At 42.1% G+C, this 26,872-nt stretch overlaps 1 protein-coding gene across 5 annotated transcripts in view; it reads right to left on the reverse strand.

The window, feature by feature from the left end:
- ZNF462 (zinc finger protein 462) overlaps positions 1-26,872 on the reverse strand; it is a 140,923-nt gene that overhangs the window by 14,123 nt on the left and 99,928 nt on the right. For all 5 annotated transcript variants that reach the window (XM_036496544.2, XM_004580928.4, XM_058672423.1 and 2 more), the window contains exons 8-10: positions 25,429-25,696; positions 22,589-22,725; positions 12,651-12,874 (exon numbers count right to left, since the gene is read on the reverse strand). In XM_036496544.2, the coding sequence (XP_036352437.2) occupies positions 12,651-12,874; positions 22,589-22,725; positions 25,429-25,696 (629 nt within the window). The remainder of the gene's footprint in view (positions 1-12,650; positions 12,875-22,588; positions 22,726-25,428; positions 25,697-26,872) is intronic.

Below are 26,872 nucleotides of genomic sequence, written 5' to 3' on the forward strand. Positions count from 1 at the left end.
TTCATCCCTTTGTCAGTCTCAGCTTGCCCTGAGGATAAAGATCTGAATTTCTGTCTCTGAATTACAGGGCTGCCTAATCTACCACCAGTCTTCCTGCTCGCTCCCACCACCCTGAACTTGCTGTGGTTCCTGGAAGAAACCATTGCTTCTGCTTGGAGCTCTTTCAAGCCATCCTCTTCACTGGTTGAGTCCTCACGCTTCCAGCCTGGCCTCTGCCACTTCCTCCAGGAGAGCTTTGCTAACCACTTCCAGGATTAAATATCCTGCTTCTCTCCCTTTGAGAACAGACCCATTTAGTAACTGTCTAGGACTGGCCTCTCCCCAGACGGAGCTGCAAACTCTGTAAGTGCAGATTCACTCACAGCTAAAGCTCAGTGGTGTCCAGATTAGGGTGAGTGCTGTTCTTACCTCCTGGTCACTAGATAGCTCCATTTTAATACACTTCTCTTTCATACAAAGGCCTACCAAATTTTTGGAAAGTAGAAAAGAACTCATTTGAAATCCAACCACTCTAGTCATAATAACTTTTGAAAAGTCACTGTGTTTTTATAGTCCTGTTCTCTACCTGTTATTAATGGACATCAGTACAATATTAAAATACACACGTGTGCCTTCTGCCATTTGATGCTTGGCCAGGCATACACATCATTCCCTGTACAACTGTAATTTTGAATTATTGGAGATTAGTACAGCAAGCAGATATACCACAGTTGCCTCATGTCTTCATGAATTTACAATGGATTATTGGTGACTTTGCACTGTTAAAAATGCAGTACTTAGTCTTATTGCATTGAAGTTTTTTTTCCACTTTCAGTTTTAATTTTATAAGGTAAAATCTGAGACATGAAATTCTGGGGTGGGACTGGCACAGTGGTTCAGCTGGTTAATCCTCTGCCTCCAAGCACAGCATCCCTTACAGGCGCTGGTTTGTGTCCTCACTGCTCTGCTTCTAATCTAGCTTCCTGCTTGTGGCCTGGGGAAGCAATGGAGGATGGCCCAAGTCCTTGGGACCTGCAACTATGTGGAGACCAGAAAGAAGCTCCTGGTTTCTGGCTTTGGGTTGGCTCAGCTCCAGCCGTTACGGTCATTCGGGGAGTGAACCAAAGGATAAGATCTTTCTGTCTTACCTTCTCTCTGTAAATTTGCCTTTCCAATAAACATAAATAAATTTGTTTTTTGGAGAAACTCTGGGGTGAAGTCAAGGACTCAGATTTCATTGATGTTTCAATTTTCTGGACTTGGAGATGGAGCTGGTGTTTGACTAACTGCCTTATGATGCTGAGGACACATTGAGGGGTTTGACTCTTTTCTCTTCATATGCAAAGCAGTTCATTACTTTGTTTTACCAAAAGATACACAACAAAAGCAGAAACAGAAAGCCCAGGAGTTTGAGATTTAGAATGCGGATTGTTGGCACTTTACAGGTCGTTTAGCTATATTGTGTTCTTAAAGGTGGACTGTGGAAATGCACAGTCCTTAAGAGTATTGAGGCAGGTTGCTGTGAATGCCCACCTACACAAAACTTACCCATGAAGGTCACTAAGCCAGAGCCTGTCCATCAAAAATGTAAGGTGCAAATGTAGTATCTACAATACAGGAATGATGACACTGGGAAACCCCTTCAAGACTCATATTTAAGTTCAAATTTCACAACAGTTTCTCTATGTGCTGGCTTTTAGCCACTTGGTAAGGTGGTCTAGATCTGTTCTGTGACATGCGAATAAGTATTATGGAACTTGCAAATAAGACCAAGTTAACAGGTGTTATTGTCCTAGGGTGGTAAGCCCCATCTCCTAGAAAAGATTGACATAAACATGCCTGATATTGATGGAATGAAACTGGAACTCTTTGCCTTCAGATTACAGTGCAGGCATCAGGCATGGGAGCTGGCGATAAAGCAAGTCTACTTCACATTCCCAGGGTTTCTAAGCATGAGCCCCTCCTTCCTAGTTAACATTTAGAGGTCCTTGGTCAAGATGCTCAGATCACTACATGTTGAATGTCAATGCTAAAATCTAAGCCAAAGTGAACTTCTCATTTCTATACAAACTGAGAACAACACTGACTTGTCTTGCACATCAAGGATGATTAGTCACAAATCCAGAACATGCAGTGCTTGTGAGGATTCTCAGGCTGACGAACTTGCTCTGTCAAGGGCCAGATAGAGTAACCCGTTTCCAACAGTTTGAACCAGTCTCTTTACCACTGCTCAAGTGTGGTAGCTCTAAAGCGAACAATAGGTGAGTATGGCTGTATTCTAACAACCCTTTTTTTAAAACAGTAGACAATAAACCTGCATTTCATATAAAGTCACATCTGAGCCGACATTATTCTGTTTTTTTTTCAATAATTTTAAAATACCAAAAACATTCTTAGAACGATGGGGCATATAAAAACATGGTTAGCCAGATTTGGCTCACAGGCCAGTGTGCCAATTCCTGATTTTTAATATCAGCTGCTCTATCCAACAGATCTTCTTTTCCTGTATTTAAAGACCAGAATGGGAATGAAAGGAAAAAAGCTGGAAGGAAATAAAGTCAATAAGGTATGATCTGTATGACTTCTTACAGGTAGACAGTCAAAGGACTAAGTAAAAAAGAAAAAGGAAAACTCTTGAATTCTGAAAATTACGTCCTCATAATTAAAATCTGTGGAGTTACAGAGTTTTTATAACAATTTTAAGAGGGGCTGGCACTGTGGCTCAGTCTGTTACACTGCAACTTGCAAGGCTGGCATTCCATAGGGGAGGGCAGTTCGAATCCCAGTAGCTCTGCTACCCACCCAGCTTCCTGTCAATGTTCCTGGGAAAGCAGCAGAACATGGCCCAAGTCCTTGAGCTCCTGACACACACCTGGAAGACCTGGAAGGGGTTCTATGCTCCTGCTTTCGGCTTGGCCCTGCTCTGGCTGCTGTGACCATGTGGAGACTGAGTTGGCAGAGAGAGGATCTCTTTTCTTAGTCTCCCCACGGCTATCTGTCCCTCTGCCTTTTGAATAGACAACATAATTTTTAAAAACCGCTTCAACAAAGGATATTTCAAGTTTAGTCAAGTTGTCATGAAAGGCAGGAAGCCCTTCTTTTTTATGGTTTAGTAATATTCCACTGTATGTAGACACAGCATCTTCTTTATGTATCCATCGCTCGACGCCTAGACTGTTTCCGAGTCCTGAATTTCTAACAGTGCTCTAGCGAACACGAGAGGCCAGTATCTCTTTGCGGCATTGATTTGGTTTTTGGAAATTCAAATACAGGTTTGCTGGGTCATGGAGAAGCTGCATTTTTAATTTTTGAGGAACCTGCACAATATTTTCCATAATGGCTATTCTAATTTACATTTCCACAAGGGGTCCTTTCCTTCTCTCCGCTTATTACATCCCTAGATAATGATAAACAATTGTGGTTTGTCAATCATACTTCAATAAAGCAGGAGGAAAAAAGAGATTCAGCCACAGCAACTAGTTAGGCAGTAATGACAATTCTGTGGAAGATGAGCCACAAAACCAAACCTTCTGTATTATGCTGCTCTGCCCTATTTTATAGATACCTTTATCACACACTTACTGCGTTCACACACATACTGGGCTGTATTTTTGTTTAAGCATGTCTCATCGACTTGTTTATATGCTCTTCCAGGACAGCAAACATTTTTTTATTTCACTTTCTATGCTCTGTGCAGGGCATAAGGTCAGTCATCTAGTTGACACACAACAAATGTGATTTGAACTGACTGCTGACATGAAAACCCATGGGAGATCATAAAGTACAAAGAATTCACAATATTGCCATAAGATCTACATCCCATAAAATAAATTTGCTTGGCAATGAGAGAATTACATTGAATACTCCTTGCAGGGATTTGTTTCAATACTTATCAAATGTCTATTAAGGGCTCAGAATAGAAGCAGTAGTAGTTATGCCATTCATTTAACCCTTTACAAGCATTCTGTAAGATATTGTTATTCCCCATATTTATGGAAGAAGAAGACAGAACATAAAGTAATAAAGCCAGGATTAAAACTCACAAATTCAGATAGCACAACTCAAGCATGTCTCATTATAATGCAAGTTATGTGTAGAAATGCAAAATTTCTCACCAAATACATAAATACTACATGGTTATACTAGCTGACCACAAGAAAAATGAGGGAAAGGCTATTAATGATAATGTCCTGTTAAAAAACCTGATGTGAAATAACAGTAGCCTGATTTAAGAGTTTTTCTTCTTAAAAATAAAAAACCCCAAAAAAACCAAAAAACTTCATCCAAGAAGAGTAAGAACAAATGAGCATCAAGTACTCAGAAAGGTATGCAGCACAGAATTCAAAGATGTTGGTAGGTCTAAAATCAATCAAAAAACTCATTTTGCCAAACCTGAATTAGCCAAAGTCTGTTCTATGTCAATTCATTTAGAAAGTCTTAGCACAACTCCGGGCACAAGGACTCAGAAAGGCATCATTAAGAGCATCTCTGGGCTTTATGGTTGGGCAGCAGAGCTCTTGGCCAAAGCTCCGGGACCTGACGGGCAGAGACCAAGATGCTGAGGGTGCCATCTCATTTTGCTTAACATGAATAAACAAGATACATAAAGTTCCCTATTGGAAAAGTGATTTCATTTATTGATTTGTTTTCTGATGGATCCTTGCATTGGATGCTGGGTACTCTGTAAAAAGAGAGAGATACAGAACGAATATGAGAAAGGAAGCAGGAGGGTCTATGGAAGTTTCCATTTGAGCAGCTGGTTTTCACTGGGGAGTTTAGTAGACAATTTCAAAGGTTATAGGTAAAGAATGTCTTCAAATGTCTGCTTGAGAAATACTGTTCTGAAAAATGGTGATCCCTCCTGCTCATCTGCTTCTGGTTCTATATATTCTGATATGTTGCTGACAAATCAAAGCAAGTTGTAATGACCATTTTCTGGAGAAAATCTCTGGAACTGATACAATGAAAGCTGGCTAGTATTTAGTTTAGAGATGAAATACAATCCAAAAAACGTGGCCAAAGGTGTGTTTTCTGATTTGGAGTGGAAGAAGATTCTTCCTTTTAATTATCATTATTTCCTTTTCTCGAGGTAAATGCTTTCCATGACCTCTTGCCACTGTGTATTTTGGTAGGCCAAAAAACTGAATGAACAATTTTACTGAAATAACTAACCCATTGGAGTTTCCTTCTCAGTTTAATGTTCTGCTATTTTCCCCAAACTAGCAAAAAGGAAGAGATATGAGCTTCTTAGAGGTTGGCTGCCTAAGACTCCATTTGTATAAAATATTAAAAACATTTTAAACTAAATTCAATTAGTGAATGTGTATTGCCTGAATAGTCTACCCGTCTAAATTTAATATACAGAACAGAACAATTTTATGACCAAACCAATTTGGAGATAATATATTTTTGTTCTCTAAAGTAGCAAAGAGATAACAAATCATACAGAACACTAATAAGGTATCAAAAAGACTTAATTTTTTTTTAAAGCAAAAAAGTAGACATGGTTTTCAAATGTGAGATATGTATGGCTTGATTATTTCACAATTTCAAGTCTTCAGGAGTTTTTTAAAGAATAAATTTCATTTTATTTTAATTTCAAACATTTTGCCATATTCACTTCAAATGCAGATATTATACACACAAGTTTTAAAATGAAAACAGATATTTACATCGCAGAGTAAGTGGTTGATGACAATGATAGAATGTGGGAAAAGAGAGGACTGTTTCTGTCTGGGATGTCCTTATATTTCACTAGCACTGCTCATCACTGATAATTTCAGTGTGTGTGTGTGTGTGTGTGTGTAGGTGTGTGCATGTGTGTTTAACTCAGAGAAAGAGAAGAAAAAGATTGCAAGAGAGCCCACAATAGGCAACATTCTAGAGGACCTAGGAGGGGTTTTTTTTTTTTAAAGGTCAGAGTCAAAGGATGAAAGAATAAAATTTCAATAGCCTGCTCTGTTTGCTTTGGATCCTAGGAGATTACTTGTGATCCTTTGCTCACTGGCACACAGATAAAGGTCTAAGAGAACAAGATTTTATTTGTTACCTCTAAAATGAGGGTTCTGATTGTCATGCTTTCTCTACTGCCCTCTGACTTCTGCGGATAAACATAGCAGCCTAAATCAAGTGCACTTGACATTTAGGTTCTTAAATGGGATGATATATTTGAGTTCAAGGACTCTTCCTGCTGTTACCACTATTCTGTCCAGGCCATGAACAGGAAAGCTTGACACTTTTAGAGGCATTCCTGAGTTTTACAACCTTTGGATGCAGAAACCGGGAGTCCAGTTCTGATTAATAAAATCACCTGACTGAAAAATACATCCTTCTAAGTTATTTTGACACGTTTTCTCTTCCACAGGAGCTTACTGAAAGCTACTTGTAGAAGAATCTAAAGAACAATGATCTCAATCTTTAGTCTTACTGAAAGAAAAATACAATAAATGAACTCTACCATTGAGCCAATAGCTAAATCCATTTCATATTTTATTTTAAAAATCAATTTAATTTCACATATTTATTTGAAGGCAATGAGACATAGAGGGAGACAGGAGAGACGCCTTCATCTGTTGATATTCTCCCTAAATATACAGGGCTGGGCAATGCTGACGAAAGCGCCTGGAATTCCATCTGGGTCTTCCATGCAGGCAGCCATACTATTCCCTTCTTAGGTGCACTAGCAGGGAGCTGTATTGGAAGCACAGCAACCAGGACGTGAACTGGCATTGGTCCTCCATTTTCAGTTTTGATATTTTATCCATTAATCTGCATCTTGAATATATTTGCCAAGTTATCTGTTCTCAGGATCAACTTAATGGGAAAACAATGAAGGAAACAAACATTTGTTGAGGATCTACTATACACTGGATTCTGGGAAATTTATATATGTCTTAGATATTGAGGCATAACATACTGAACTTTTTAAGAGAATAGTTCAATTTTTAGCATATTTGGAGAATTCACTTCTGGGATTGGTGTTACGGCATAGCAAGTAAGGCCAGACATCCCAGTTTGAGTTCTGCCTGTCCCCTACTTCTCATCCAGCTTCCTGTCAATGGCCTGGAAAGCTAGCAAGAAGATGGAGTGTTGGACCTCTGTCACTCATGTGTGGTCCTGGCTTCAGCTTGAATCAACATTGGTCATTGTGACCACCAGGGAGTGAACCAGCAGATGGAAGATGTTTCTCCCTCCCTCTTTGTAACTCTGACTTCCAAAAATAAAAAAGGATTCCTTCTTACCACTCAAAGAAATTCTTTTGTAGGCTTTGTAAACTCTAGCTTCAGTCAGTCTCTTGTTTACTTTTCTGTGTAATTTCACCTTTTCTAGGAATTTCCTAAGCAGAATAATAAAACATACAGTCTTTTGTGTCTGGCTTATGTCCATCTAATATGAGCTTTGAGATTCACTCATTTTGTCCAGAGTATCAATACAGCTCATTCCCTTTTATTGATGAGATATATTTGATTGCATGAATAGACTAAATTTTGCTTGTCAGTTCGCCTTCGGGGAGTTGGATTGCGTGGTTCATTGCTATGCATACCTTAACCTCAGAAACAACTGCTAAACTGCTCCAAAGTAGCTGTATCCAAAATACACGGGATTTCCAGTTTTTCCACATTTTTGCATACATGATACTACCAACCCCTTAACTCAGCCATTCCAGTGGGTGAGTGGCACAATTTTCCTGTTGCTTTAGTTTGCATTTTCCTAGGAGAATCATGTTGAGCATCTCCCCCATGTACTTATTTGTCACTGGATATTCTGTTTGCTAGAGTGTCTTCAAACCTTCTGCTCATTTTGGCTTAAGTTGCTTATCTTCCTAGTATTGAGTTATAAGAGTTTTATATTTTGGCCAAAGTCCTTTGTTAGATAGTTACTTTGCAGATATTTGCTTCCACATTGTTGATTGTTTTTCATTTAAATAATGTCTTCTGAAGATCAAAAGTTTGATTTCGATGACATGTGTAATTTACTGATCATTTTCTTTAATGTTGATAGCTTTTGTGTCATATCTAATGTCTTTCTACTTAACCCAAGGTCACATAATTTTCTATTATTGTCAAAATTTCATAGTTTTAGCTCATATATTTATGATCTGTTCAGACTGAATTGTTGTATATAGCAATGTAAGGGTCAAGGGTTTTAATTTATATACACAAATTCAATTGCTTCAATTCAACACCATTTTTGAAAAATTACTCCTTTCCTATTATATTAACTTTTTAAAAAGCAACCTACCATATACATGAAAATGATAATGATAGTCCATTTCTGGATTTTTCTCTTTTGTACCAAGAATTTATGTATTTATCTATGTATTTATACTAGTACCAGCTTATCTCAATCATTGTAGCTTTGTATGAAGTATGAAATTAAGAAAGGTTGGTTCCCCAACTTTCCTCTTTCTTCCACATTGTGTTGGCTATTTCAAGTCATTGTCGTTCCATAAAAACTCCAGGATTGATTGGCTTGTGAAATTTCTAACACACACATACACACACACACACAAAATCTCTTGATTTTGAAAGAAATTAAACAGAAAAAAATTATGCTGAATCTGTAATTCAATATTGGAAGAAACATTGAATATTCTAATCTATGAACATAGTATATATTACACGAATGTAGTTTATATTTTTTACAATCATATTTTAAAATTTTCCGTGTATGGTGCTTGCCATTCTCCAGTTAAATTTATTCTTTTTAGTTTTTAAAGATTTACTTAAAAGAGTTACACGGAGAGGGAGAAAGATCTTTCAACCACTGACTCACTCCCTAAATGGGGACAATGTTTAGGGCTGGGCCATACTGAAACCAGGAGCTTCATCCAGGTCTCCAACATGGGTACAGGCATCATCGCCCACTGCTATCCAAGGTCACCAATCTTTAGGCATTTTTTTCTTTTTGATGCTACTATATGTGGAATTTATCTGTGTAAAATTTCATTTTCAGGTTGTGCACTAGTAGTACATAGAAATAGAACTGATTTTAACGTAGTCATCTTATTTCCTGCAATGTGGATGAACTCACTAACGTTCTGGTAGCTTTTCTATAGATTTTTCAGACAGAATTTACTACCTACAATAACTGAAATGCCTATGAATAAAAAGTTGTGTTTTTTTTCCCTTTCTTATGCCTATGGTCATTTAAATTGTCAGCAAAATCCTCTTTCGATTGTACATTGATTACCCTTGTACCTCTTCGAAGAATGTGGAAATCAACCTTCTGTATGACCTTCATCCTGATAAAGTGACTGTTTTTAACTACAGCATAATGTCACTCTGTCAGCCCAAAACTGCTCCAACAGCACTGCCCTCTTTATTTACATAATCATGTTTGGACAATTATTTCAAAATTCCTAGTGACATTTTGTTCAGCATATAGGAGAAAGAGGAGGAATTGAAAATGGAAAACAGTGTTGCTATCAAGTATGAGTCTCATAAACCTAATAACAATTGAGACAAAGATGAAAATCATTAGGTGTGCTCAAAGTGGTAATTTCTTAGTTCCTTAGCCTCAGTTAGGTGCTCATAGGATTGAATAAGCTAGTCAGCTGGGAGAAAGAGAAAAATTAAAGAATATAATATGGCATCGTGAAAATACTCATATCATATGAAAAGTTGCCTCTTAAAATGCAAGGTGTAACTAGTGATTTTACAATATGTTTTAGGCCTTTGGGAACAGAACTGCCTTTAAGATAGGTCCCACTGTTATTATTCTGGGTCCAATCCAACACACAAGTGTTGTGAGAAACACAGCGAGTCTCCAAGCGGAGGAAATAAATGGCCGTCAGTTAATCACACGTAGTTTCTGAGAAAGGTGTCATGATACCTGTTTATAAATCAGAAAATAGATCCCGTGATTTAGGTAATTTGCCAAAGCACACACAGACGACAGTGGAGAAAAGATGAAGACCCAGGTCCTTTGGGTTCCAAAAGATCTATATTGTGCCCATTTCCCTGACTTGTATCCCAAAGCCTCAGCTCACGAAGGCTCTGGGTCCACGTCTGCTATTGGTTCTAACTCTGTCCGCATTTCCCCAGTGCAACAACAGGGGAAGAATTGACCTTCCTGATTTGCCATGTCCCGTGACAGCAGCCTAAAAATGTAAAACTAAAATAAAACGGTCAGAAGTGGCTACATAAACAAGATAAGATGAATAAAGGAAGCATGGTTTGCAGCAGATGAACTGGTATGTCCTTAAGTTTGGGGAGACATGTCCAGGCAGTAGAAAGAACAGGAAATTTTCTTAAGGAGCTAATTCAGATGTTTCTTCTCTGTTTCTACCTTCTAGGCAGGCACATTGAGAAATAGACACATTCCGAAGCAGAGAGGTGACCACAGAACCACTGGGGACAGGTGACAAAGTGGGCTTGCTCCCTGAACACCCACCCCAAAGACAAATTCTAATCCTTAGATCCAGGTAACTCAGCTCAGAAAAGAAGAGGCCTGTTTCCATTGATAAAAAATGCAGTGCGAGGCAAAAGAAACAATGTCAGAAGTTCTGTCCATTATGTCTTAGTTGAACATTTTGTACGTGTTTTGGAATCCTTGGTCACCTAAGACAGCATGTCAGTAGGCTTTTCTCAGGAGACAAATACTAACTCCTCCTCTGCTCGGGGTAATATGCAAAAATCAAAAATAACTGTCTCAGCTCAGGATATAGCAATAAGCCCAGGGCAGACAGAGAAGGTCGTAGGGTATGATTTTCACCACACTCTGATTGACAAATCTTTGGGAGAGACTTCTGTTACAAACTCTGTATTTTGTGTCCTCCAATAATCCAGTCAATCAATTCTCCCCAAAGAAAGCATTCGCTTCAAAATATCTTTAGAAAATGGAATTGGAGGTCAAGTTTATCATGGTGTAAAAATCTTTTTTTTTTTTAAATATTCATTTATTCATTAATTACATTGCATTACATGACACAATTTCATAGGTACTGGGATTACCCCCATGGTGTAAAAATCTTGTTGCCAAAGATTGACGATGATGATGATGATTATTATTATTATTATTTAAAGATTTATTTATTTTTATCGGAAAGGCAGATATATAGAGAGGAGGAGAGACAGAGAGGAAGATCTTCCATCTGATGGTTCACTCACTCCCCAAGTGGCCGCAACGGCTGGAGCTGAGCCAATCTGAAGCCAGGAGCCTCCTTTAGGTCTCCCACGTGGGTGCAGAGTCCCAAGGCTTTGGGCTGTCCTCAACTGCTTTCCCAGGCCACAAAAGCAGGGAGCTGGATGGGAAGCAGGGCCGCTGGGATTAGAACCGGAGCCCATATGGGATCCTGGTGCGTTCAAGGCAAGAACCTTAACCACTACGTTATTGTGCTGGGCCCGATTATTATTATTTTAAAATACTTTGAAAGGCAGAATTACAGACAGAAGAGACAGAGAAATCTTCTGTCTTCTGATTCACTCCCCAAATGGCTCCAAAGGCAAAAGCTGTGTCAGATTGAATCTGGGAGCCTGGAACTTCTTCTGGGTATCTCATGGAGGTGCAGGGGTACAAGCAGCTGGGCCATCCTCCACTGCTATCCCAGGAACACTACCAAGAATCTAGATTGCAAGTGGACTAGCCAGGACTCAAATCAGCACCCATTTGTTGCAACAACAACAACAAAAAAACGAAATTCATGCATGTTAAGGGTCCCGAAAAGTTTACACAAAATATGTACTACAAAATAATTATGCATGTATTTTTAAAAGGGTTACTTAATTAATTGATCTGAAAGGCATAGCAACAGAAAAGAAGAGACAGATAAAGAGATTTTCCATACTTGTGCAATGCCTATAACAGCCAGACCTGGGCTAAGAAATCCATCCTGGCCTCCAACTACTTGGGCCATCTTTTGCTGCCTCGCCAGGCATATTAACAGGAAGCTGGATCAAAAGTGGAGCAGCCAGGACTCAAACTGGCACCCAGCACAGAATGTCAGCATGGAACGGACAGGCCTAGCCCATGGTCCCCTGTGTAAGGATTTAAAACAAACAAACAAAAATGCACCAAAATAAACGTCATTCAATTGCAGTGTTCTAGGAACCTTTTGACGCATGTTCAAATAGATCAGTTAGCAGAGTGATCAGCTGACCACATAGCATGCTGCCTACTTGTGAACTAAAGTTTTACTGGGAAAAATTCCCATCTGTTCTTCTACACATTGTCTGTGGCTATTTTCTTGCTATAATGGCTGAATTAAATACTTGACCACCGAAACTCTATTTGCCTTGTGAAGCTGAAATTCTTTTCTACCTGGTCTTTTGGAGAAAGCTTGTCAACCCTGTGATAAAACATTTTAAATATAGAAAATATCCTTGTTATAATGGAAAAAAAGAGCAAGATTTAATATATTAAGTAGAGTATAATCACAATTATGTAAAATCAATGCAAGTGGACATAGAAAAAAAGACAAAAAATGTTAAACAGCTGCATCCAGGCGATGGAACTTACGAGTGATCGCCCTTCTCCCATCTGCGTTTTATAATTTTCTGAAAGGATCTTTTACCCGTCTTTTGTAACAGAACCAACTACATCTCACTTTATCTTTGCTCATGTTTCTATCTTCCACCTAGTGGGTGTGGCTCAATTCAGCTCTGTTTCCCAGGGTGGCCCCTCCCCACGGCTGTGTTAAGGGTGGGAGGCAGGAAATCCCAGGCAAGTACCTTATGCTCATCCCGAAGGTGGCCGTCCAGTTCCTCCGTGTGCTTGGTCTCATAGTAGCAGAGCTGGCATTTATAAGGTTTCAGTTCATTGTGCTTTTCTATGTGTTGCTGGAGGCTCTCGTCACTGGAGCAGGTGAAGGTACACTTATCACAGCGGAAAACGACTCCCTGCAAGTATTTTGACAGTTTGGAACGGCACACTTCAATGGGGACAACTCGCTCTTCTGTGGAAACAAATTGAATGGAAAGATGGGAAGTTTTACTGAAGGCAAGCAGATGTTCTTTCTTTGGAATATAAGAAGAAAATCACTCATTCGGTGTTGCTACCTTTCCTGGGTCTGCATCAGTGCACTGCACACACATGCACGCTTGCTTTTCCTGGGCTCCCAAAGCAACAGCTTCCTCCAGCAAAACAACAGCAAAAGCTTTTTCGTACTTACTATCCAGAGTAACTTAAAAAAAAGAGGTGGGGAGGGCTGCAAAGTGTTTGTTGATTCCTGAATGGAGCTGATTAGGGCAGGGGGAGTGAAAGTGACCCAATGTTAATGATCATGGCAAGGATCATCAGTCCATGTGCCTTCCTCCAGCAAGCATTATCAGGGCTGGATCTACAGTGAGGGAGGAGTCTTGAAGTTACTCTTCAAAAGCCACAGACATCACCAACGGCAAAGTTGAGATGAGAAAGCAGGTTTACCCAGCATCATTTCCCACTCTCCAGTTCCATTCAGTTTCCCTTTCTCCACGCGACTCTTCCTCTTGTCCTGAAAGCAAGGGGATCTCCAATACAATACCGAACCTGAGCACAAGGACACACAGACACCTTCCATCCACTAAAACTCCCACGTCCCGCTATGGAGAGCTCATGAACACGCAATGGCCACAAGAAAATGTTCAGGGAGAAGCGGGGGTTGCGTGGGAAATGTGGAGGATTTGTGCCTTTTCAGACAATCTGTAATCTGATTGTCAGAAGAGGAGAAAAAAATAAAAGAGAGAGAGGATTCGGGCGTTTTTCCCGTTAACATGCCAAATGCTGTAAGGCTGGAAGTGTGTGTGCTTGTTTATTCTGCACTCTCTCACCCTTGTGTTTAACTGCTCAAATTAAATTTCACACCAGTCTGCCCAGAGCATCAGCGCACGCGCCAGATATCCAAAACTGGGATAAAATTAAAATCTGTGCTATTTATGCAAGAATCAAATATAGCATGTGTTCTCATGCTGTGTCTGGATTTTAGAAGACTCTGAAAGTTTACAAGTGGACGCATACAACAATCCTTACATCATTTAGAAACAGCAATGGCTTAAAGTCAGGAAGGCGTGAATCCTTCCTGGAGTCACTGAGTGGCCACGTTGCCAGAGGATCAGGATTTTATGTGCTGATGTCACCCTTGGGAGCCCCTCTTTGGCCCTTTGGCCTGTGTTTGGTCACTGAGGGAAGCTCCACACCCAACATCATGCCAGAGTCTCAACTGTAACATTCTAACTGCAGGGCAGTGGCTGCCTTGCGAGTCCTTCAATGCAGTGATTAACTGGCCAGCAAAACGCTGGGCAGAGGAAGCGTGGAAGGTGGTGTCTGCAACATACTTCCTGGAGCTTTAATGCATATGTTATTTTCCCTATACAAAGAGTCAGCCGCTTATTTAGAAATATAAATATTTTTAAACCAAAGTATAGCAGACAGCTAAGAAACACATGATTATAATGTAATCCACACATTTTCTTAGAATAGCAAATGTTTAACAGCCTTGTAACTATTCAGTTCCATGGTTTGGTATAAACGGAGGAAAAAATACTTCGGCATAAACTAGTGAGTCTTGGGAAGCTCAGACTGGGATATGCTAAGTCCTCTAACCCAGGCTTTCTTGACAATAGAAAGACTACCACTTAGGGGCTGGAGAACTGTGTGTGCGTGTGTACGCTGTCCCGTGCAGTGTAGGATGTTCATCAGCCTCCGTGCCCTCCACCTACTAGGTGCCAGTGGCGCCATTTTCCACTTTGGAAAACCTAAAGTGCCTCCAGAGACGCGTAATCTGGGAAGCAAGATCAGCCCCCAGGTGAGAATCAGTGCTCTAAGCAAAGGATCAGGCATCAACTGCCACTGCTCTGGGTAAGATTCTACGGGCACTGGTGCCCCTGGCACCACGGGAACCACCCCCCACCGACCGGAGTATGGTGTTTCTTGTAAGGGTTGCCACGAATCTCACTGGTTCCTTCCTCAAGACCACCGCCTTGGTGCTCTCTATGTTTGCTCTGGATGCTGTCTTGTCCCAACACCTTCCAATAGCCATTCAGTCACTTTCCCGTGCTTACTTCCCATAGTAAGTAATCAGTTCTTTCCTTTTTATAAGTCTCCTCCGCAATCCCTCTCCCATTTTGGTTAGTTTTCTTAGCAGTTTCCAGTTTTACTCTGTGTCCCAGGTGAATTTTACCCAAAGTCATGAATATCCAGAATAACACACCTACGGTCAAATAATAACAATGAATGTAAATGACACTCCAGTTGACTGTGTTCCAAGCACTGCTGGGTGTCGTGCCCTCTTTGTGTTGTTTTACTCTCTTAAACGCCCTGCAAAGCCAGTCCATTTTCTTGTTGACTGACGCGGCAACTGAGAACTGATCAATGAAGTCACTTCCTCAAAGTCACAGTTCCCAGGTTACAAGTCTGTGACCTCAGCCAGCGTCCTCCCCCTCAGCCCCTGAGAAAAGCTCACTTAATCTCACTCCCCAGACACCTGCTCTATGTACTTGCACATCGCTTTCCCCTAATGTTTTAAAACATAAAGAGGATTCCGATTTTGAAGGTAACCATTGGCCTCTTGAATACCTTTCAAGCATCTTCTGGATTGAAAAGGGGTCATTTCTCTGCTTACACACTATCTTCCCATTTGTACCAAGTCTCTCAAGTACATGGATTCCTACTAAGACACCAATTTTAGAAAAAAAGTCAACCTTATTACTTTTCTCAAAATACAGCAAACATGACCAAGATTAAAAAAAAAAAGATAACAAATAAACAAGCCAGACTTTGAAAGGTGAGCAAATGAATGACAGCATTTGCTGAATGAGGTTATTCATTACTAGGCAAGCTCAGGACATAAACTTAGAGACTGGAATGCTTCCAGGTAAGGAAGGCCTGGGCCCTGCCTCGGGTACAGACGCTCAGGGCTCACAGCTTTTTTTATGGGGGCAGTGACAACTGTGGGTCTTTCTTGACTTCACACCTCTCAAAATTACCTTGGGTAAGAAACCCAGGCCTGAATCACACTTACTGTGAGTCAGCTTTCAGCGCTGGTTGCAAAATATTATGACTTTCCAGTTGGACTCCAGGGTGGATTGTGTCTCTCTCCTCCTCCTCCTCCTCCTCAGAAGGCGGCTGGTGTGGCAGAGCCTGGCTCCCGGATCCCTGCCACACGGAAGCCCACGGGCACGCTCACCGTGGAGCAGTCAGAGCTGAGAAGTGCATTGCTGTCAAGCTCCTGTGGAGCTCAGGGGGAAAAATCGGCAAGAATCGCAGCCACAGCAGCGTTGCTTTGGCTCAAATCCATGAAAAGCCACACCATGGTGGAATCCAGAATCACCGCGAAAAATTCTTCCTGAACAGCAGAACACAACGCACACGGGTTTCCTTCCTAGAATGTGCCACATCTAAATGAAGCAGGAAGAGATGAAAAATACGGGCCCAGCGTAGCAGTCTAGTGACTAAAGTCCTCGCCTTGCATGTGCCAGGATCCCATATGGGTGCTGGCTTGTGTCCTGGTTGCTCCACTTCCCATCCAGCTCCCTGTCTATGGCCTGGGAAAACAGTGGAGGATGCCCCAAAGCTCTGGGCCCTGCACTTGCTTGGGAGACCCAGAAGAAGCTCCTGTGCTGTCTTACAAATATTTGGCAGTACTCTGTTGAACCTTTAAACTTTAACCTGTGTCCACTTTCATGGCCTCACTCTAAGGGTGCAAAGCAGATGTTGGCACAGCTGTAGCATGACCTAAAGGTGAGTCTGAGGGACCTAAGAATTGCAAATGTGCCTGCTTACCTTCACAGCAGCTGCTCTGGGCACTATAGATGGTCCCAAAGAGGGACACGACACTGTCTCAGTTCCCTTTGCTGTCTACCCTTCATGACTTTGACCTCATGATGACTGGATGGGTAAACTGAGTCAGCTGAGCCAGCACTACATAGCGAAAGAAGAGAATAAGGGAGGTTCCTGCAGGCGGAGTCACATCTCTTGACTCAGCACCAACGTGCAGGACATGTCAGTCATAGTGCCCAGACACCAAGGGGGTGTGAGTATCACAGGGAGAGGACTTCAAGGCGTGAACGAGCATCAGAGGGACGTCCCAGAGCAAATAATATTTAATGGGACAGGGGCTCAAGATGTATGCGGGATGGGGTATCTTTTGGCAATGTACCTCCTACAGGCACCTACATTTTTAGCAGAGATACAATGCATACACTAATCAGTATTCTCTGAGACAGAACTAGCAGGATATACGCATATCCACAGTACACAGGGTCTTCAAAATGTTCATGTAGCATGTTTACCAAGAGAAATCTACGCATGGATTTCAAAGTTTTTATGCGCTATCTTTTCCTTAATTCTATTTTCTACTAACTGTTTGGAAGCACCTTCATATATACACATGAAAGTGTATGTGTGTGTAGGTGGGGCGGGGGCATGAACAGAGAAGGAACAATTGATTGGCTGTCATGAATAAGCAGAATATTACCTTTTTCTGCCTGACTCTTCATGGTTGTATCGCTACAGCTTAAAATGATGCTAATATATATGAAATGAATGAAAAGCTAGTAAAAGTCTTATCACCAACCTCAATTTCTCCCAAGTTAAACTCATCAGATGAAAGCCAATCTCATCAAATGCTGATCTGAGCTAAATTCCTAATTTCTGAAAGAGATGGGTCTAATAATCCTTTGCTTTCAATCGTCCATAAACTCATGTACGACAGGTGTGTAATCATTAACCTTATCAAAATTTGTTCTGGCTTCTCATCTTTCTACTGAGTAAAGTTCAGACTTCTACATTAGTATCCAAACCCTCCGTAATTTGGCCAGAATGCGCTTGTCCTAGTTTGCTTCCTAGTCTTTCCAGGCTTCTAGAATATTCTAAGAGCATACTGCAAAACACACATGGCTTCCACTGACCTCACTGGTTTATTAAATTGTTCCCTCAAAGAGTGGGCTGAACAGTACTCCCCAGAGATTTCTGTCTAGTTGGAATCTAGAATGTGACTCTTCTGATATTCAGAATCTTTGCAGACATAATTGGCTGAGATGTAGCCATACTGGATCAGAATCTAAGTGAATGACTGGTGGTGTAAAGAGGAGAAGGTACACAGATACATACAGGGAGGAAGACTCACGTAGGTAGGGGCAAAAAGTGTTGCAGTTACAAGCCAAGGCAGGGCAACGAACCCCAGGACTATCAACAGCCTTGTGATCATCTCAGTTGCAGACTTTTGGCCTCTACAACCTTGACAGTACATTTCTGCTGTTTAAAGCCAATCAACCAAATGATGTTGCCCCAGTACTCAGAAATGAATGTACCTGGGCCTGGTGCAATGGCCTAGCAGCTAACATCGTATGGGCACCGCTTCTAATCCCAGCAGCCCTGCTTCCCATCCAGCTCCCTGCTTGTGGCCTGGGAAAGCAGTCAAGGATGGCTCAAAGCCTTGGGACCCTGCATTCTCATGGGAGACCTGGAAGAGCCCCTGGATCCTGGCTTCGGATTGGAGCAGCTCCAGTCGTTGCAGTCACTTGGGGGTGAATCACTGAATGGAGGATCTTCCTTTCTGCCTCTCCTTCTTTCTATATATATGACTTTGCAATAAAAAAATAAATAAATCTTAAAAAAAAAGAAATGGATGTACCCATCTTAAATCTTCTTAGCTTGTTGACCAAGTTTAAAGTGACTTCTCTCTACTGCCCTTCCTACCCCAAACAGGAATGCACCTGTTTGCATGGTGAACATTCTAGATACTCATCATTCACTGTCTTTCATATACATATTTTTCTGGAGGACAGGGGTTTCATATTGCCCAAAGAACCAAGCATATGTTGGCACGTAATAAGCAAACAGTGAAGGCTTGCTGAACCCATGTACAAACAGTATGATCTCTCTTGTCACAGTCAACACTAACCTCTGATTAGCTCCCATTCAGATTTTTCCATGAGTGAAATAATGAATTCTCTCTTTTCTTTCTCTTTTCTTTCTACCTTTCTATCAACCTTCCTGGACAAAAAAAAAACCTGTGGAAATTGCATTCTTGCTGACAGCAGCCCTGTCTGAGGGTCAGTTCAAAGTTGTTTATTCTGCCTTTCCTTTCAAGTGTCTTCATTAATTAAGACCTCACAAAGATGTTGTCTGCAGGCCCTGGAGACCCAAGATGTTTGTTCATCCGCAGAGAAGGAGGAGCACAGGTGCAGGCGGAGTCACGTCTTGTTACTTAGAGATCAACTCTAACCTGTAATTGCAGACACCCAAAACCCTGCCACCTGACTTGTCAAGACTGCTTTCCACTTAGCTGCCATCTTGAGATGAGAACACAGATGGCAGGCTCATGGTCTTCAGGTACTCTGCATCCTGTGGATTGGTGGTCTTCATCTCTACCTCTAGTCCTTGGGTACTTCCATCCTTGGGACCTGATGCCACAGCCACCAGAACCCTCAACAGGTCAACAGCATCTTCCCAAGGAGAGAAAGTGCTGTCTGTGGGTAAAGCAAGGCCTGAGAACCAGACCAACCTGGATCCCTGCTGCTTCAGAATCTGTTTGCTCCCTTGCCATTGAGGATAACCATCATATCCACCACATAGGGTTTGTGAGAATTCTATGCCATGGCATATTGTAACGCGCTAGGACAGTGCTTGCCACCTACTAAGCACTCAGTAATAGCAATAATTGTGGTAGATATTAATGCTGTTATCGGTATTAATCTGCATATGTCATGTTCTTTTCTTATTGGTGCATTGTGACTTTGAAGAAGGCAATAGTTAAATGCTCAGAAAACTATCTCTTTTTTTCTGCCAAGATTCACTTGGATGTTTATAACATTCATGGGTTGTACAGAATTCAAATCTTAAAAATTAGCCAGCTAGATTGATTGAATTTTGAGTGCTACCTGCAGTAGCCTTCACAGGGCCCAGACCAAATGATTTCACAAGTCTTATATGGCCCATGCATCAGACATCCTCACCATATTAAATTTCCAGTGGACACTTGCACCCCTTGGCATCCCATATGGGTGCTAGTTCCTGTCCCGGTTGTCTCACTTCCCATTCAGCTCTCTGCTTGCGGCCTGGGAAAGCAATAGAGGACGGCCCAATCCTTGGGACCGTGAACCCGTGTGGGAGACCCGGAAGAATCTGCTGGCTCCTGGCTTCGGATCGGCTTAGCACGGGCTGTTGTGGGCACTGGGGGAGTGAATCAGCAGATGGAAGATCTTTCTCTGTGTCTCTCCTTCTCTCTGTTAATCTGACTTTCCAATAAAAATAAATAAATCTTAACAAAAATGACCAGTGGGCAGGTGAAGTAATGACACATGGCTGTGTGGTTTCAGTTTCCTGGTTTGGTGACTTTGGTTCAGCTCTCACATTTCCTGTGAACGCACCATTATGTTCATTATGTTGTGGAGGACACAAGGCACACCGTATCATACCTTGTTTCAGGAGAACCCACCGGGTTTCACACACACACCGCAGGCCCAATCGATTTTGGCTTCTTCTCTCTCTAGCCACAAAGAATCTCAGGCTCAGACTTGCATCTCACTGCTAACAAATGTGTAGCACCCCACGACATCCATTAAGTACTGAAATTCCTATCTGTCTCATCCTATGTGAACTGTGAGCTTTCACCAGCTCTGCTTTATCTTGCAGTGGCCTCAATTTCTTCAATGGCTTTAAACCTACCATTGTGTCAAGGTATCTTTAAGATACACTAGAAATTTCATGTAGTGAAAGGCTACAAATAAATATACTCAATTAAAACAAAAGGTATTCTGCTTTAGCCTCAAGTTTTATATATTTGTAATAGGAATACAGCTAATATGAGGAAGTCTTCAAAAAACCCATGGAGCATGCATGGATTTGGAGTTGTTTTTGCATCAAAATACACATCTCTTTAATTCTATCTTTTTATGCACTATTCAAAGTATTCTCAAAGTACTATCTTTCCAAATGCTTGTGTGTGTGTGCCAATACTTTGCTAAGTGTAGTATGCTACAGAGTAGTGTTCAAGGCCATAGTGTTTAATCTCCTTGTGCCTCCTCCTTTGTTTAATCCTCAGCTCAAGTGAGAAAAGTCATTGAACTCATTAGATACTAAATCTCTGAACCTGCCAGGTAGTGATAAGGGAAAAGGAAGGAAGGAGATCGCAGAAAGTGAGGATTCACTGTTTGCTCGGCAGCAGCACTACTGATGGCCCCTACCCAAGCTGTGCCGGGGCATAGAGCCATCATGACACATGGGGAACTGGAAGCCAGGGAACTGAGGCAGAACACCAGGTGAGACAGCTCGGGCCAGGAATTCCTGCCTAAATATTCCCATGCTGCTTCCTCCAGCTTGCAGTTGGATGCCCTAGCCAGCAAAGACCTCACATCCCATTAGAGCACAACAGGGAGGACAGACATCTGAGAACGCCAAATGTCCAGCCTTCCGTGATGGCCACAGGACATATGGGTTAGCACATCACCAAATGAATTAGCCAAAGGCAATACCTGTATACCCCCAAACACTCAGCATTTCATAGTGAATGTTATCTCAGTAGGCTACCATATGACACAGCTTTCAAGGCACACGAGGCAATTTCATTGAAAACCTTCCAAGGTGAGAGGCAAAGGAAGATAAGAAGGAAGAGGAAGTGAAGAAAGAGACAGGGAGAATGGCAGATGCAAGCAACAGCTGAGATTGGCAAATGCAGCTCCCTGTAAACTTTTTCCATCCACCTGTTGCTTACACCTTTCCAGGACAAAGTATTTCTACATAAACAGTGTTCCTTCCACGGCAGAGGGAACCTGCTGTTTGACAATGTTTTCATTGGCCAAGAGTACACTCGGCTCCAAGAAGAATTAAACTGAACTTAGAAGAAGCATCACTGTTTATCAGCAAAGCCTAATGTTTCTGTAACATACACTATGCATTCATTCTGCAATTCCACTGGAGTCCAGTAATTATAATCTCACAGCTACAATCATGTCTTTTTACACATGAGAAAGATGTTAAACGGAACGAGCTTCAAAACCTGAATTCGAAGCCAAAGCCCACGGACTTTCTAATGGGCGGTTGAGTTTCCTCCCTATGAAACACATGGGACTGAAAGTGGTTTAGATTTTTTGGATATCAAATTTTGGAATATTTGAAGAGGCATTGTTAGTTGAACATTCTCACGCCAAAATTATGAAATCCCAAAAGCTACAAAATATGAAGCTTCTTGTGTCCTAACCTGATACAAAAGTTTTGAATTTTGGAATGGTGCGTTAGGTATGCTCATCCTGTATGGGGTGAGGAGGGATCGGCTGCTTCTGTATTTAAGAATTCTCTCCTCCCTGTTTTTGAAATACTTATTTTTGTCTTCCCCAAAGGATATGCTTGCAATCACATAGCTCTTCACATTCTACATTCACCTGCGACTACCTGGTGTTGTTTCTCATTCATTCCTTGCTCAAGTGCATTTTACAGAGTTGTAGCAGAAGGGTCAGCAAGTAAAAAAATCCTTCATGCTGGGAAGCCCCGGGTAAGAGTTCTGTCACTTTGCTCTCTCCAGGTGAAGGAAATCCCTCCAACAAGGGAGTGTTTTCATGCTATTGGCTGTCACTGTGACCTCTCGCCTGGAGGTAAAGTGAGGAACAAGGGACCAGGCCACCTTGAGAGCACATTCACAGAACACTATTCACCCCAACTCCCCTCCACCCCAAGAAAGCAGTTAGGAGGCTACCTCGGTGCAGCACGATGTGGTCGATCATGTTGCGCTTGTATTTGGTGTGATAGAGGCAGAGAGGACAGCGCAGGTCTTTGGGGCCCTCCTCAGGAACTGCTGAATGCCCAGCTTCCACGTGCATAGTAAAAGCAGATCTAGGAGAGAGGTTGGAAGACAGCGGATGAACGTGACGAGGACTCATTTCATCTGCATACTCTGGCCAGCATACCCTTTAGAAACAAGTGCCACTGTCCTGCTTGAGGGTTCAAAGCCTTAAGCTAGGAATCACACCACCCAGCCATCAACTCAGCATCGTCACGTGCAATAACTCCTTTCTGGAAGTGTTGTCACTTGGCTGAGTTCAGGACTCAGTTTGAAATGTAAAAGATTCCCTGGACATTTTATTCTTGAAAATTACAAATGGCCCATTTAAAATTGGAAAAGAAAATTTTTGTTAAGAATTACTCCTCATCAAACCTGCTGGGGAGGTGATCTTATTTAATAATTTTTATAATATTTATTTCCTTATGCAAAAGGCAAAGTTATACAGACATGGGGGGTGGAGTTACATTCTTCTCTCTCTTTTTTTTAAAAAAAGATTTATTTTTATTGGAAATGCAGATTCATACAGAGAGAAAGCTCTTCCATCCGCTGATTCACTCCCCAGCTTGTCACAAAGGCTGGAGCTGAGCTGATGCAAAGCCAGTAGCCAGGAGCCAGAAGCTTCTTCTGGGTCTTTTATATGGGTACATGGTCCCAAGGACTTGGGTCATCCTATACTGCTTCCCCAATCATAAGAGGGAGCTGGATGGGGACACGAACAAGCACTTATATGAGATGCTGCCGCTTGTAGACAAAGGAATAGCCAGTAAGCCACCATGCCAGCGACATGACCCTGGAACTCTCTAGCTGCTCTTCTACCTGGATAGCAGAGGCCGATGCATCTGGGCCATTACCCACTGCTTTTCCAGATGTGTTAGTAGGAAGCTGGATAGGAAGTGGAGCAGCCAGGACTTGAAGTGGCACTCATCGAAGGATTTTAGTGTCACAGGCAGCAGTTTAGCGTGCTGTACCCTAATTCCATGTCCAAGTTGACTGTTGTAAAGTTAGGGTGGTTGACAAAACTGCCTACTTGAAGGCAAGGGCATGCCTAGGAAGCCATGATCAATGAGAAGGCAAATAGCACTCACAGTTGGGCTAGCTCAAACGTGGAACAGCACAGTCACCTCTTCCTGTTTCCTTTGAACCTTCATAATTTACAAAGTCTAACAAAACGGATGAAACTAAAGTTTGGCCAAGGACCTCTTATTAACCTAAGTGCTTCTCTTTGGAGAAACCTGCCTCTTCTGAGGTTCTCAGGATCAGGGCCTTCAGCCTTCACTCAGTTCCAAGTCACATACATATCTGTCTGCAAATTAACTGGACCAAATAATAGAGCGGGATATTACTCCCTTTGTATGATACCCTAGCAGCTAAGATGTTGGTAGGAGAAAGATTTGTTCTCTTAATTCACTTTTTGTGCTTGGGCACTCACTGCTGTGGTATGGATCACAGCTGTTAGCGTAGTGTCCCTGAAAGGCCACGTGTTCATTAAAGGCTTAGCCCCCAGCACGGTGCTTCTTGAACTTTCAGAACTTTCAGGACGGAGGTTTAGTGCAGAGTCCTTAGGTCATGAATGGTCTGCCCTCAGAAGGCATTTATCTTATGAAGTAGCTGGTGTGAAACAGACTGAATTTGGACCCACCCTGTTGCTAGGTAGTCTTGTCACGTGATGCACGTTGCAACTCCTGCCATCCTTGTTAGTGGCCACGCCAGTGGAGCTGGCCCATCCTGAACCTGAACTTTTAAAACCGGTAGCAAAATAAAACTTTTCCCTTCACAAAGTAACTTCAGCCTCTCTCTGTGGACTGGGTAGTAAAGTGGTCAAGGACTCAGATCCTGACTGCAACAGGAGAAGATAGTAGCTTTAGATGTGTGCTTTAACAGTAATGCCATTGGACCACAGTAGCTTTCCACCCATGCTACTGCAGTGCAAATTACTGCTTCACGCCACACACTCTTCTAGGTATTTCAGTCACCCCGCTTCACTTGCTACTCATAGTGGCTGCATGAGACAGGAACAGCACTATTGTGATCTTTGTTTTACACATAAGGAAATGGACACAAACACAGGCTTAGTGACATTTCCAAGGTCATAAGAAGTGACAAAGATGGGACTCACACTGGGCAGTCCAACTCCACACGTGTAACCACTAGCCTAAATGATCTTCCAGGATGAAATTGGAAATAGGGAAGTTTAGATGACAGCATAGGGAGGAATCCATTCTTTGAGTTCACCAGTTCAGTCAGGAGCAAAAGCACCTTTCCCTAAACCAGACTCCCTTTGTCTAAACCGCAACAATCTGTGACTGTATGGTTTAGCCTTTGTAGTGCTGTCATCTTGTCTGGATTTTCAGACCACCATCTTAGGATACAAGGGGAACAGGGAGTAACTGCTGACTTTGAGTTTGCTTGCAAGAACATACTTCTTTCAAAAGTAAATAAGAAAGGGTAGGGATGGTTTTGGGAAGCTAAGACACTGCACCACGTGCTGGGTCAGGGGTATTCTGTGCTGTAACTTCACAGGGCTCAGGAGCCCACTGGTTCTGCGTTTCAGCTCATTTGTTTCTATGCAGCGCCTCATCCCAGCAAAGCAATTTTCTGAATACCAACTCCTTACATGAAGCCTGGAGCAGACAGCCTCAGAACTCAGACAGGGACTCTCTCGAGCTTCAGCAGAAAAGGGAGGAGTGTATGGTGAGGGGTGGAGCAGGGGCAGTCACCTTGGTTTGCTTTTTGTTTTTGAAGCTGCCACTTACTTAAAGCCCGTGTAAAAGGAACAGTCTTTGCACTTGAAGAGCTTCTTGCCTCCGTGTTTATCGCGGTAATGGCGCCTGATGCTCTGGATGTAGCCAGAGGAGAATTCACAGAATTCGCAGTGAAGAACGGCTTCAGTTTTCGGCTCAGTGCCAGCTGCAGCCCCAGAAAGAGGCACGGGACTAACCCGGCTATTGTTCCTTGCCAGGGCAGCTGACTGATAGTGGTTCAACTGCTGCTGAACGTCTGGGGGCTCCGAATAAGACGAATCTGTGCAGAGAAGGAAAAACAGAAAAAAAAAACACATGGAGATGTAGTGTATAAGTAAACATGACACACACTTAAGGCACATCAGTGATGATGATACATGCATATACTGCTTGAAACGACTACCACCATCAAGTTCATTAACATCCATCACTCACATGGTTACCCTACCAGTTTTTGTATATGATGAAGACACTTGACATCTAGTCTCTTGGCAAATCTCAAGCCTAAAAAATGGTTAAATATACTCTCCACAGTCCACAGAACCTACTCATCCGATGCCTGGACACCTGCGTCCTTTGACCAGCATCTCCCCGTTAGCTTTGGATATGTTGGGTGAAGTCAACTGTGATTCCGTCTGTCCTCTTCACTTACCTCCTGCCACCCAAATGTGGGAAACGCACATAGGACGTGTCACATCTGTGACTTTCAAGGCTCAGGGACACTTAAAACTAAAATTCCCAGCTAAAGGTCTCAAAGTGAAAGAAGAAAGTAAGCTGTCTTGGGTAAGACATTGCAGTGCAGGGACGAGTTGTCACACAATACCTGTTCTCAGGTGAGATGAGCGCACCTGCGTAATGCATGCAGGAGCCCACGGGACACAGCAAAGAGGTGATGCAATATCGCCTTCTCGGCAGCCCAGAATTATTCAAGCCAGGCTTTCACAGAAACGCTGAAGCACATGGCAGCTCTCACAAACATAAAAATGCTTTATGCCTTCACAGACACGCGATTTAAAATTTAAAATATAAAAATCCGATAGTGTTCTCCTGGAATAGATGTTTAAAGCTTAGTCAGCATTAAGATGGAGATTTATTCATAAATCCCATTAAAATGAAATTCCAAACAAGTTGCTCTGAAAGGTATTTCTCAAGTTGGCAATCCTGAAGAAAATGTCGGGAATGACAGGCACAAATCTTAGCCCAGAGGAGCTGTGCCTGTGTGTGGTGGAGAAATCTGACTTCAGGAGGAGAAGGGGGAAATCTCGGGTTTATTTTTCATTAAATTAAAAAGAACACAAAAAGATGGGATGGGAGGAGAGAGAAAGGAAAAGAAAGGTCTTGAACCTTTTCCCAACATGCTGCTTTGAATGTCAAGGTTAGGGATTCAACAACTTTGCACTCCGCAACCTACAGCTGCCTGTGAATGGCACAATGACGTCCATGGCTCCTACACAGA

The sequence above is a fragment of the Ochotona princeps genome, chromosome 14, assembly GCF_030435755.1.
Source record: "Ochotona princeps isolate mOchPri1 chromosome 14, mOchPri1.hap1, whole genome shotgun sequence".
In the NCBI taxonomy this organism is placed as follows: domain Eukaryota; kingdom Metazoa; phylum Chordata; class Mammalia; order Lagomorpha; family Ochotonidae; genus Ochotona; species Ochotona princeps.